The 14,317-nt window shown below is 49.7% G+C and overlaps 1 protein-coding gene across 1 annotated transcript in view; it reads right to left on the bottom strand.

The window, feature by feature from the left end:
- Positions 1-305: 305 nt before the first annotated feature.
- The window catches only part of LOC135811291 (DNA-dependent protein kinase catalytic subunit-like), a 174,372-nt gene continuing 160,360 nt past the window's right edge, over positions 306-14,317 (bottom strand). Inside the window, exons 102-105 of the mRNA XM_065324508.1 lie at positions 3,241-3,703; positions 2,222-2,264; positions 1,622-1,708; positions 306-449 (exon numbers count right to left, since the gene is read on the bottom strand). Coding sequence (XP_065180580.1) covers positions 439-449; positions 1,622-1,708; positions 2,222-2,264; positions 3,241-3,703 — 604 coding nt within the window. The 3' untranslated portion in view covers positions 306-438. The remainder of the gene's footprint in view (positions 450-1,621; positions 1,709-2,221; positions 2,265-3,240; positions 3,704-14,317) is intronic.

The raw sequence follows: 14,317 nt of genomic DNA, 5'->3' as shown, positions 1-14,317 counted from the left end.
CGGTGGAACTCGACTACGAATCACGCCCAGGGAACACCAGCCAGTAGAACATAGGCATAGAAGCTAGAGCAATATTGGGTACTGGGTACCCATGCAACCAGCTAAGTGGGTACATGTCTGTAGACAAACAAACTATGCTGCAGTGTGACCGACCCAGCTAGAGCCAGCTCGTTTACAGCTCTACAGTTATTGGGGGTACTTGTGGACAGCAGGGACTGGGAAGGTTGCCCTTGGGCGAGGGCCATTAGACCCATGGTTCCCAACCCCCGTAGGTGCGACCCAGAATGTTGGGGTCAGTGGCCTGGTCGATGAGACACTCCACTTGCTCTTCAACAGAATGACAGCTCTCACCGACGCGTGCACGGATGTTGAACCTGAAGTCGCCGAGAACGATCGCCTCCAGATGACGGTACTCTGGAGACTTGCCATGACCAAGTTTCAGATCATCTCTGCATGTTTGCATGAACACATACACATGCACACCCACACACACACATGAACACACATACATGGACACACAGACACAGACCCCCCCCACACACACATGGACACACACACACACACACACACACACACACACACACACACACACACACACACACACACACACACACACACACACACACACACACACACACACACACACACACACACACACACATGAACACACACAAAGATACAGAATAGATATTGAAATAAACAAACCATGCTTATATGCAGGAACACAATGCATACCCAGGGGCGTCGCACACGGTACGGTCGCTACGGTTTTGACCGTACCACTTTTTGCCCCAGGTACCCCGTGAATCAATAAATACACTGATCTGGGCTCTAAATTCCAAAATTTTCGGCTCAGCCACCACTCCCCCACGAGTAATTTGTACTTCGGACGGCTGACCGTAGCACACTAAAATACCTTCCGACGTTGCCCCTGATCCTATATGAGTACTTGTGTGATTACACTTATAGTGATCCAGGGGATGTTTTCTTCAACCCCAACCCAATGACGGGCACTACTCATGAGAGAGCTATGCTCAAGAGAAGCTTCTATATTTTATCCGCGTCGATAAAAGGGTACCATTTTTTTTCTTCTCGTTGCAAAGGCAACATTGTAGAGCTTCGGGTCTTCTTGCTGATACGCTTGTGTCACTCTTCGCCACAAACACCCGCCATTGACACTACCACAAACACAGTTTTGATTATCAATGTGTGCCGCAAGTTTGTGAAACAAGCAAATTCTGGCTGTACATATCTCACTCAGCTATCCCACCGGCACACACCATTATACAGCCATATACAGCCATGTACAGCCATGTGCAGCCATGTACGGCCATGTAGAGTACAATAAGCAGGACACGTTCATCTGTTGCACAGCCATTCCATTCGGGTTAGAAGCTGCAAAACAGTTGAAAACGTCGCCATTCAGGTTGAATCCGGCAACAGAACAGGTAGCTAGTCCAAATATCAATTATCAAACTCTATCAATCATGTATTCCTTTCGTTGTCAAGATCGATTACTCAAATGATCATATACATAATAATCGTTTCAGCGCTAGTTTCTTCCACTAGACATGTGCATGAAGCCCTGAAGCCCAACAGAGAGTTGTTAGCAATCCCATACCGAGTGATGTAGGCTGGATGACACCGTTCAGCTTACGACGTGCCTGTCGGATCTTCTGCAACGGGTACCAGGTGGCGTCCAGGGAATCTAGAAACATGACAATACACATGGACACACACAGACACACATGGACATACATGGACACATACACGTCGACACACATGGACATTCATATGGACACACATCACACGTGGACATACACATGGACACATATGGACACACACGGACACGTATGGACACATACAGACTCACATGGGCACACACACACGTGGACACACATGGACACAGACACGCACCGCCACACAGACGCAAGCACGTGCACAGGATACGGTGAGTGTCTGCATGAACGTATCACACTTCTGCATCCTATTTTTTTTAACACAACACACAACTACGCCTACATTGGGCCACTGTCACTCACATGATCAGTTAGTTGACACACTCTGTACAGTCCATAATTCATCCAAAATAGTTCCGATTGCGTCTGAAAGTCTGATTTCGGCCAAATTGAGGCTCAAAAACCCGCTTCAAAATAGAAAGATCTGGAATTTGGACCGCTTCTCAACATGTTTTTGCTGTGGCATGTTGCTCTGTACGTACCTGAGTCAAGACCTTGATCTTTAGCTTGACGACGTGCAAAGTTCTGCAGAGAGGAGAGAGAGAGAGAGAGGGAGGAGAGAGAGAGAGAGAGAGAGAGAGAGAGAGAGAGAGAGAGAGGGAGAGAGAGAGAGAGAGAGAGAGAGGGAGAGAGAGAGAGAGAGGGAGGGAGGGGAGAGAGAGAGAGGGGAGAGAGAGAGAGGGGGGGGGGAGAGAGAGAGAGGGGGGGGGGAGAGAGAGGGGGGGGGGGAGAGAGATAGAGAGATAGAGAGAGAGAGGGAGGGAGAAGGAGAGAGAGAGATAGAGATAGATAGATACATAGAGAAAGAACACCAGAAAGAGGGCATATTCAGAGGTGGAAATATGGCAACGGTATCTATGACAACGAGTATCCATTCTCCTCTCACAGCGTTCTGTTTGAGGAGGAGAAATGGTGGTTAAAACAGACCTGCCGAAATGGCATTTTACATGCCTGCCCACACAACACTCTCTCAGCTGCAAAGTTCCGGAAAAGAGCGCTCCTTGTGTTTGAAAGTATTTCGAAGTATAAAAAAAGGTACGGCAGGCTTGGACTCTCTGTGAATGACGTTCTTGGTTGACCAGTGTGGTGGTGGTGGTGACTGTGATAGCTACAACGCCAGCAGCAACACCACCATCAACAGCGACAGCCTCAGCAGCAGCCTCAGCGGCGGCGGCAGCAGCAGCCTCAGCGGCGGCGGCAGCAGCAGCAGCCTCAGCAGCAGCAGCACCAACGCTACCATCAGCAGCGACAGCCTCAGCAGCAGCAGCAACAGCAGCAGCAGGAGCAGCAGCAGGAGCAGCAGCAGCAGCAGCAAGAGCAGTAGTAGCAGCAGGAGCAGCAGCAGCAGCCTCAGCAGCAGCCTCAGCAGCAGCAGGAGCAGCAGTAGCAGCAGGAGCAGCAGCAGCAGCAGCAGCAGCAGCCTCAGCAGCAGCAGCAGCACAAGACAACACACTGTGCAAAGATAGCAGTCATGCATCATCACGTATACACACCCACCCACCTTCCAGTCCAGTGATGGTTCCTTGACAAACACATCCATGGTACTCAGCAACAGGCTGGGTTGATTGCGCAACGCACGCATAGCATAGATCATAGTGCTACGCAGCAAGCCACCATGAGCAATAGTTGCACTGGCATCATCCCCACCAGCAGCAGCAGCCGGACCAGAACTTGCACTTGTGATCTCCTTCAGGGGCAGCATCAGGTTGGCAAACTGCTGCGTCAGACGGAACGGCATCAGCTCAGGCAGCGGTAGGAACTGCGTGGCCGAGGCGAAGGCATGACCGAAATCGATACCGATCATACCACCAGTACTGAGGGTGTCCAGCATGAAGTTGGAAAGGTGACGATCACCAATCCCCAACACATACTGACACACGTTGATCGTGCCCAGCGTACGGGCAAAGTTCTCGCGCAGCAGCAGAAACGACTCGGCACTGGATGACATGTCCACGTACGCACGCCTATGAGAACAACATGCAACAGCACACACCGCGCAACACAAACAACACACAAACATCAGACAACACAAACACCACACAAACATCACACACCAGACAACACACAAACACCACACAACACGCAACACCATGCAAGAACCACACAACTCCACGCAAAAACACCACACAACACAAACAGCACACAACACAAGCAGACAGTGTCAGGACTGGCTATTAGCCTGTGTAGAGCATGCAGATTCTTCAACCTTGTACCTGTTGCATTGTAGTCTAGTGCCTGTGTCACTGTAGCTTGGTGTGTTAAAACCTGTACAGTAATAGGACTAGTATCCTTTGCATGTGAAGTTCGAACCTACCTTTTTCAGAAGCTTTCCTTTTTTCTTTACTTTCTTCCAATACATGTCTTCTGATTGGCCGAATCTGTGCCATCTCTCTATCTCCTGATTGGTCTAAACCGTTGCTCGTTGTTATGTGAAACCTGAACTCTCTTAGTCTTGGCACATATAAAAAGCTCTGTCTCTGAAGAAAGATCATCCTTCATTTCTTCAACCACTTCTCCTTGCTCTGGTGAGACTTGTTGGTTGTTGTGTGCCCAACCACTTGGGCCACGCTACAACTGGTGGCAGCGGTGGATGTTTCGGTTTTTTTCATGCTATGTTTTTGTTGTTGTGACAATGTGAAGTGATTCCTGGTTCGGAATGGCCCAAGCGCAGCCTAACCAGCAAGTACCGCCGGCCCAGCCGCCCCGTCCGGCCCAGCCTGCTCAGCCAGCCCAGCCAGCCCAGCCAGCCCAGCCAGTTCAGCCAGCTCAGCCAGCCCAGCCAGTTCAGCCAGCCCAGCCAGCACAGCCAGTTCAGCCCGCCCAGCCAGTGCAGCCAGCCCAGCCAGTTCAGCCCGCCCAGCCAGTTCAGCCCGCCCAGCCAGTTCAGCCCGCCCAGCCAGCTCCCGTTCGACCCATCCGGCCATGGGCAACTCTGGAACGTTTTGATGGTGGAGCAGCCTCGGACTGGACTACTTGGCGTGACCACTTCACTCAAGTTTGCCTGGTTAATCAGTGGACGCCGCAGGACCAGGCACAGTACATCCCGTTGTACTTGATAGATAATGCGCAGTGCTACTACCAGTCGCTTCCTGTCGCGACACGCCAGGATGTTCAGCAATTACTGGTAGCTCTGGAGGGTCGGTTTGCTCCACCCGTCAGGACCGACCTCCACAGAGCGGAATTGAAGGCCAGACGACAGCGAGGTGAGGAGGCGTTGTCTGATTACTGCGAGGTGATTCGCCGATTGTCTCGCAGAGCGTACCCTACCTTGCCAAACCTCGTGCAGGACCAGCTGGCATGTGACCAATTCATTGAAGGTCTGGACAGCAGAGAGTTGCGCATGGAGGTACGTCGCCAAGACCCCCGAACTCTTGACCAGGCACTGCAGCAAGGACTTCGAGCACTTGCCATACTCCAAGCGGACGCTACTACTAGTGCGTCTCAGCCAGTGGCCGCGGCTGTCTGTGCTGCCAGGGAAGATCGTTTGGATGCCTTATTAGTAAGGATGGAACGATTGGAAACCGCTCTGTCATCTTTGCAGCGACCGCAGCAGCAGCCCCAGCAGCAACCCCAACAACAGCGCCGCTGTTACCATTGTGGGAGTGCCGAACATCTGATTGCGTACTGCCCGACTGCACCTCCACCCCGGGGACAACGTCAGCGCCCTTCGGGAAACGGCCGGGAGTTGGCATAGAGGGTCCAGAGTCAGCTCCAAACCACCATGGCCCGGAAGTGCTGCCCGCCGCGCCTTCCGATGTAGTATGCCATTCCGTTGCTGTTGACAGTTGCCAGTATGTTATCGGCAAAGTAAGTTCAATATGCATAACTGATGTCCACATGTTAGTTGATTCTGGAAGTTCGATTTCGTTTGTCAGCTCAGCATTCTATCAACAACATAAGCATATAAAATTAAACAAAATTTCTACATCAGTCCGAAGTGTTGATGGCAGTGGCGTGACTGTGGAAGGAGCGGTGGATGTGCAGCTAGAGTTTGGCAGCCTCCAACTTCAGCACACTATGGTAGTTGCAAACATTGAGCCTGACGTACTATTAGGCATAGACTTCCTCCGTAGGCACGGTTGTATTATGGATCTGGGACAAGGCTGTCTGCGCTTGAGCAATCAGACCCTTCCATTAACACAGGGAGTTGGGCCCAAGCACCTTTCATGTCAGAGAGTGGAAACAGACCCCATTCCAGTGCAATTGGCTGAATCTGTTGTTCTACAGGGCTATTCTCAGTTGATAACGCAAGGTAGATTACGTGACACAGAGTTTATGTCTCCATCTTGCGGAATGGTAGAGCCAACAGAGTCGTTCGTAGATAAATTTTGTGTCAGTGCAGCTAGAGTGGTCACGACCGTGAGTGAGAACAGTACTGTTCCTGTCAGGTTGCAGAACCTGCTACCACGGCCTGTCACTATAAACAAGGGTACAGTTGTTGGCATGTTCGAATCTTGCTTTGTTGAGAAAGCCGCAGAAGCCGCGGATGAGCGTGATTGTACTGCTGAAAGCTGTAATGCTGCTGATATGTGTTCTGACCCTGTTGAGTTGTTTGACCTTAGTCATCTCGATACAGAAGAGGCAGCAGCCGTCAGGTCTCTTCTCTCGGAGTTCAGCGACATAATTTCAACGGGAGCAATGGATCTTGGCTCTACCGGTGTTGCCAAACACGACATCGAGACCACTAGCAGCCAGCCTATTCGCCAAGCCCCTAGACGATTGCCGCTTCACCATGCCAATGAGGTTCGTGAACATGTTGAGCAGCTTTTAGCTGAGGGTTTAGTCGATCCTTCCAACAGTCCTTGGGCAGCCCCTATTGTTGTTGTTCGAAAGCCTGATGGAGCTATTAGACTATGTGTGGATTATCGCAAACTCAATGCTGTAACTGTCAGAGACGCATTCCCCATTCCGCGGATTGATGATGCGATAGACAACATGGGTGACGCACAGTATTTCACAACCCTAGATCTTGCATCCGGTTACTGGCAGGTAGAGCTAACTAATGCAGCAAGGGCGAAATCAGCATTTGTCACTCCATTTGGATTGTTTGAATGGAAAGTCATGCCATTTGGGTTGTGCAATGCCCCAGCAACTTTCCAGCGCCTGATGACCATGGTTCTGGGTGATCTTGTGCCAAGCGTATGTTCAGCGTACATAGATGACACCATAACTTTCTCGAAAACATTTCAAGAACATCTGGTTAGACTGCGCCTAGTGTTTGAAAAATTCCGGGCAGCAGGTTTGAAGGTCAAGCCTCGTAAGTGCCAGATTCTGAGCAAGTCGGTTACGTATCTTGGGCATGTGTTCAAGGGAGGTGGTGTGAGCCCTGATCCCAAGAATTGCAGTTCGGTCACCAGTCTCAAACCACTTAGCTCTGCAACCGAGGTTCGTCGATTTGTAGGTTTTGCTTCCTACTACAGGCGGTTCGTCAAGGACTTCGCGACAATTGCAGCACCGCTACACAAGCTAATGCAGAAACAGGCAAGCTTTTCGTGGACGGATGAGTGTCAGCAAGCGTTCGATATCCTGAAGCAGAAGCTCACGTCATTCCCTGTCCTGACGTACCCGGATCCATCCCGCAAGTTTATCCTGGACACGGATGCTTCTGACACTGGTATTGGTGCAACTCTATCGCAGGTTGACGATCAGGGCAGAGAGCAGGTAATTGCGTATGCTAGTAGTTCACTTAGTAAGAGCCAACGTCGCTACGGCACAACTCGGCGTGAGATGTATGCAGTGGTCTTCTTTGTGCAATACTTCAAACATTATTTGCTGGGTGCAAACTTTACCTTGCGAACCGATCACAAAGCCCTTCTCTGGTTGAAGTCTTTCAAGGATTCGGAAGGTATCCTGGCGAGATGGTTGGAGAAACTAGAAGCGTTCGATTTCACAACTGTCCACCGTAGAGGTACTCAGCATGCCAACGCAGATGCATTGTCACGGTTCCATAGCCAACCTGCGGACAATTCGGAGCATCCTGCATCGGCCACTGCCGAGCCTTCAGTAATGGATCCAAATATTACTGTTGTCTGTCCTTCCCAGTCTTCCATTCCTGTCCCTACAGCCGTGCCATCAGTCTCTCCGGATACAGCAGCTGGTGATGCATTGACGCAGGATTCTGGACATCAAGCATACGTGGGTAATGTTGACGTTGAATCACAACCTGCAGAACATGCGAATGATGATAGCAATTTACTTGGAAGCAATTGGGCAGATTTTTTTAGTGCAGAAGATATTCGCAGAGCTCAAGCGGAAGACAGTGACATTGACTGCATGATTGGTTGGCAACAAGCATTGTTAGACAGGCCTAAACGCAGTGATAGTGCTATGAAAGGAGCATCATTAACCTTGATACGTCTGTGGAGTCAGTGGAAACGGCTGGTTCTGCAAGATGGCTTACTGTATCGTACGTACACTTCAGTAGATGGTAGCAACTCATTTCTGCAACTTGTTGTACCTGTCAGTTTGCGACAGAGAATTATGACTGGGATGCAAATGAGTGTAGTGGTGGCCACCTCGCTACTGAACGTACTCTAGAGAAGGTGAAAGCTAGATTCTATTGGCCTTTTATGTCGTCTGACATTGAGCTGCATTGCAAGGCGTGTGCGCTTTGTTCAGCTAGGCGTACCCCAGCACCAACCGCTCGCGCTCCGATGAAGGTGGACCAACCATCCTTTCCACTGCAACGTGTCGCTATGGACATCATGGGACCACTGCCCAGAACAAATCGAGGTAACCTCTACATTGTTGTGATTACTGATTATTTCACGAAGTGGGTAGAAGCGTTTGCCATCCCGGATATGACTGCTAGGACAATAGCTTCGGCACTGATTGATGGTTTCATTTGTCGCTACGGTGTGCCACTGTCTATCCACACTGATCAAGGTGCGCAATTTGAGTCAAATTTGTTCAAATCCATCTGTGAACTGTTAGATATGAAGAAGACACGCACGACTCCATACCATCCTTCTAGTGATGGTTTAGTTGAACGGATGAATCGTACACTTGAGAACATGCTGAGTGCCAGAGTCAATGCCAATCACAATGACTGGGACCTGCATATTCAACGCTGTTTACTGGCGTATCGTAGCGTACATAGTTCAACCAAGGAAACCCCAGCTAGATTGATGTTCGGCAGAGAGCTTAAGTTGCCAGTGGATATTATGTTTAACGACTCCAGAGAACATGTCAAATCTGTACCTGACTATATGATTGGTCTCGAGATCTCCTTGCAGCAGGCATTTTCTCACGCTCGATCAGCTGGCGCTAAGGCACAGAAACGTCAGAAGGACTACTATGATGCAAAGACGACCAAGCCACGGTTTGCGATCAATGACAAGGTGCGCTTACACAACCCAGCTGTGAAAGCAGGCAACACAAAGAAGTTCCTCAAGCCATGGACCGGGCCGTATCGAGTTGTCGAGGTGATCGATGACGTGGTGTACAGGATTGAGCACTGTGATACAGGGAAACTCCAGGTGGTGCACATCAACCGGCTCAAGTCAACGACTCAAGTACCGGAGGAGCAGCACGCTCCAGTGCCAGCACACCTACCTCAACCGGCGCTAATTGATTACGTGCAAGACGCAGTTCCAGTTATTCCAGTTCCGGCAGTTCCAGCTGTTCCAGTTCCGGCTGTTCCAGTCCCGGCTGTTCCGGCAGCTCCCGTTGTGCCGGCCGTTCCGATCATGCCACAGGCAGGTGGGTATAACTTACGCAATCGGGCAAATCTCCAGAGGCCGGTGCGATACCGTCAATGAGAGCCAAGAACAATTGATATGTACAATTTTCTTGTGAAGATTTGAGAGATTGAGATTTGAGTTTTTTTAGATATAGTGTTGGGTTGGCATTTAACACACAGTTTATATAGCTTCTTCCTTGGGTTCTTTCGTTTCATTATTTTTATTTTTACAATATTCACCTTATCACGAGGACGTGATTCAATCTGGGAGGGGGCCATGTAGAGCATGCAGATTCTTCAACCTTGTACCTGTTGCATTGTAGTCTAGTGCCTGTGTCACTGTAGCTTGGTGTGTTAAAACCTGTACAGTAATAGGACTAGTATCCTTTGCATGTGAAGTTCGAACCTACCTTTTTCAGAAGCTTTCCTTTTTTCTTTACTTTCTTCCAATACATGTCTTCTGATTGGCCGAATCTGTGCCATCTCTCTATCTCCTGATTGGTCTAAACCGTTGCTCGTTGTTATGTGAAACCTGAACTCTCTTAGTCTTGGCACATATAAAAAGCTCTGTCTCTGAAGAAAGATCATCCTTCATTTCTTCAACCACTTCTCCTTGCTCTGGTGAGACTTGTTGGTTGTTGTGTGCCCAACCACTTGGGCCACGCTACACCTACACCTGCACAGGTAAAATTCAGTCAAGCAACGATCAGCTATTTCTGTATAGCATCAGCCGAGTCTGAGCAGAACGCCCTTTTTTCTCATCCACAGAGCCTCCTTTCAGCCAGCAATGAGTTGCTTGTCAGCCAAAGCCACAATGGTGGAGATGTCTTTATGGAACTGGATTTGCTAATACTGTAAGACATGTATATATTACGAGGAAGCAAATCTAACGTTTTAACGGATGACATTTCTTCGTTATAATAAGATCCGTTGAGGCCGTACTGCTTCATATATGCTGTGTGTGGATATGGCAAAATACTGCAAGATCGTTAAATGACGGCTTTGAGCAGCAAAGCCAAGTTAGCCCACGCATGCACGTGTTTTGTCACGGTTCGTCACGCGGCACATGAATAAAAAATATTTTTTCCGAAAATGGTGGATGAAAAAATAAATCTTGCGTGGCCGGTTTGCCCTGCCTCGCGTCAGCAAAGCAACTTCCTTGTCAACAATTTCTGTCATCCAGCTAGCCAAAGTGACTCAAGGTTGTGTTTTCTCCGTTTTCTCCTTTGTCTCTCCGCCAAGCTGTACAAGAGTATTAGTTGTGCTAGTCTGCGTAGACAAGCGCTGACTCGTGTGAGCTGGAAGCGCTTGAAAATTCACAACTTCAAACAGCGATCGATCGCGCTTGGTTGAAATATTTATTTGTTGCGTGGGCAGATAGAGTAGCTCATGGTCGCAGTAGTGAATTTCCTGGAGTTCATGAGGCCAAGCAAGAACTACTCGAAGCAGAGGACCAGTTATTTAGGCCTCGACATGGCGAGTGGCGTTGACGCCAACTCAGAAATGGCTGTGATTACCTGTCAAAAAATCTAGCCAAAGAAGTAGACAAGGAGCAGAGGCATTTACATGGACAACGTACGATGGTGGTTTGCAACATGCTACTACTGCTGGAGCGACGTTGAGTGCAGGGACGATCGTTGATCATCTACGTATCAAGTGTGGTTGTCAAACGCTTGTGGCCTTTGATGTGGATATGAAGATTTATGCCCACTGTGCGTTCGTTATGCACCACATCTGCTGTGCACGTGGCATTACCCTATCTCAGGGAGAAATCATCAACCCAGTCATTCTGGGTAAAACTATTCCTGATAGCTGTGCAGGCCAGCACAAGAACCAGTACGCTGCACTTAACAAGGTGCTTATGTTCGTGTGCTTGATGGTCAATGGAATGAGTTCAACTGAAAGCAACGGTTCCGCAGGTCTTCGACAACCTCAGCAAGGTGGTCGGCCCAGCAACAGTGGTGACGGTACTTGGCATAGAAGTCGACAGCGAGGACCAGGTGATGCGGCTACCTGACAAGAAGTTATTTGCCTTTCTAGCGGCTTTGAGTGAGTAGTCCACGCGCACTAGCTACACAACGCCGGAACTGCTGTCGCTGATCGGAACCTTGTCCTTGCCGCAAAGGTGGTTCCTCCTGGCAGGACCTTCATCCGTCAACTCCTGTATCTTAGCTGGACAACTGTCTCAGTCTCTTCAGTCAGTAGTCAACATCAACACGAAAGCTCACTTGGACATCGAATGGTCGCGCTCCTTTGCCGCAAACTGGAATGGCCAATCCTTCTTCTACGATGTCGAGTTTTCAAAGTACCCTGACCTTGAGCTATTCACGGATGCCTCTGATGTTGGCTTCTGCGGTTTCTATCAAGGACAATCGTTTTTGGGGCAACGGGCCGCTGAGATGCAGCATGAACCTATTGTGATTACTCGCTTCCGAGAACTGGCTTCCACAGCCAACCAGTGCCTGGTGCCAACTCCTCCGCTGAACTCGCCGCTCTGATTGCTGCCAGCAATGATCTCATGAGCGACTCAGACCTTTAAGCCCGGTATTTGCGCACACATAATCTGATGTACCCAGTTTCGGCTATGGCCGAGTTCCGGTCCCTGACCGCTACTGCCGGCAGCTCACGGCCAGTGTTTGTGTTCGTCGACGGCGGCTACTTCTCCCGAGTTTTCTCGACTAGGATCCTCAACTGCAACCGGGTGAGCTCCCATTCTGTGCGCATTGGCGGGGCCACACTCATAGCTCACCGGAGTACAAGTGTCTGTGAAGCAGCCATATGCCGTGCAGGCTGCTGGCGAAGTGCAGCATCCGATCACTATGTCAGGCGTGCAGCCGGTATACCCTCTGTGCAATGGCTAGCAGCAAAGACTGGAACAGCCCACGCCCATGTGGTGTTGAGAACAGAAGTGAGGTACATTTGTAGTGTTGTACAGTGTTGTGCCTTCCGCTTGTTGTGCAGTCCTTGTGCCGGTGTGGCTCTGTGGGTATCACTTAGGGGTTTGCCATGGTTACTTGCAGGAAGTTATGCTAATGAGCGATGCCGTGAGAAATGCTTGGTCGTAAACACTGGTTTTTGGGAGGGTCAAATGCATTTGCCTCTCAGTGTTGTGCTGTACTGTCTCAGTGTTGTGACACCTGTATGTTGTTGTGTGGTTGACCCGCCGGTTTGAGGCATGGGTGGTCAACTGTGTATGTTGTATCGGTGTGTTCCCGTTTGAAGTTGCCGGGCCACCATGTGGTTGACCCGCCGAAAATGGAGGCATGGGTGGTCAACTGTGTATGTTGTATCGGTGTGTTCCCGTTTGAAGTTGCCGGGCCACCATGTGGTTGACCCGCCGATAATGGAGGCATGGGTGGTCAACTGTGTCTATTGTATCGGTGTGTTCCCGTTTGAAGTTGCCGGGCCACCATGTGGTTGACCCGCCGATAATGGAGGCATGGGTGGTCAACTGTGTATGTTGTATCGGTGTGTTCCCGTTTGAAGTTGCCGGGCCACCATGTGGTTGACGCGCCGAAAATGGAGGCATGGGTGGTCAACCGTGTATGTGTATCATTGAAGTTGCAATACGTACATTGCTGTGACTCGCCCGATTGCTGTTGCCGGGCACCTACGCATTTATTTGCCTACTTGTGAAGAGATATCTCTTCTGGTTTATTGCATAATTCTTGGCTCAATGTTATCCACGGTGTCGCTCGATGCAAAGTCTCGTAAATATTTATCAAACAAAATTGAAAAAAAACTATGGCAAACCCCACTTCCTTGTATTCTATCTGCTTGGTGTACACGTGTCCACGTTTTGTACGTTTGGCACGCACATGCGTACGTGCGTGCGTATGTGAGAGCGTGTCTGGATAAATGTGCATATTGATGTTTTGGTTGTTTTAAGTTTTATTGTGTGTATGCGTGCATGCATGTGGGTTAAATGACGGCTTTGAGCAGCAAAGCCAAGTTAGCCCACGCATGCACGTGTTTTGTCACGGTTCGTCACGCGGCACATGAATAAAAAATATTTTTTCCGAAAATGGTGGATGAAAAAATAAATCTTGCGTGGCCGGTTTGCCCTGCCTCGCGTCAGCAAAGCAACTTCCTTGTCAACAATTTCTGTCATCCAGCTAGCCAAAGTGACTCAAGGTTGTGTTTTCTCCCCTCCCTCCCTCCCTTTAGACATGACACGTCGGTATCTTGTGCCACATGACGAGGCCCCAAGGAGGGTCAAATGCATTTGCCTCTCAGTGTTGTGCTGTACTGTCTCAGTGTGTGACACCTGTATGTTGTTGTGTGGTTGACCTGCCGGTTTGAGGCATGGGTGGTCAACTGTGTATGTTGTATCGGTGTGTTCCCGTTTGAAGTTGCCGGGCCACCATGTGGTTGACCCGCCGAAAATGGAGGCATGGGTGGTCAACTGTGTATGTTGTATCGGTGTGTTCCCGTTTGAAGTTGCCGGGCCACCATGTGGTTGACCCGCCGATAATGGAGGCATGGGTGGTCAACTGTGTCTATTGTATCGGTGTGTTCCCGTTTGAAGTTGCCGGGCCACCATGTGGTTGACCCGCCGATAATGGAGGCATGGGTGGTCAACTGTGTATGTTGTATCGGTGTGTTCCCGTTTGAAGTTGCCGGGCCACCATGTGGTTGACGCGCCGAAAATGGAGGCATGGGTGGTCAACCGTGTATGTGTATCATTGAAGTTGCAATACGTACATTGCTGTGACTCGCCCGATTGCTGTTGCCGGGCACCTACGCATTTATTTGCCTACTTGTGAAGAGATATCTCTTCTGGTTTATTGCATAATTCTTGGCTCAATGTTATCCACGGTGTCGCTCGATGCAAAGTCTCGTAAATATTTATCAAACAAAATTGAAAAAAAACTATGGCAAACCCCACTTCCTTGTA

Source organism: Sycon ciliatum, chromosome 3, assembly GCF_964019385.1.
Source record: "Sycon ciliatum chromosome 3, ocSycCili1.1, whole genome shotgun sequence".
In the NCBI taxonomy this organism is placed as follows: Eukaryota; Metazoa; Porifera; class Calcarea; order Leucosolenida; family Sycettidae; genus Sycon; species Sycon ciliatum.
Note: the sequence above shows the minus strand (reverse complement) of the source record. Positions and strands in the feature narration are given on the sequence as shown.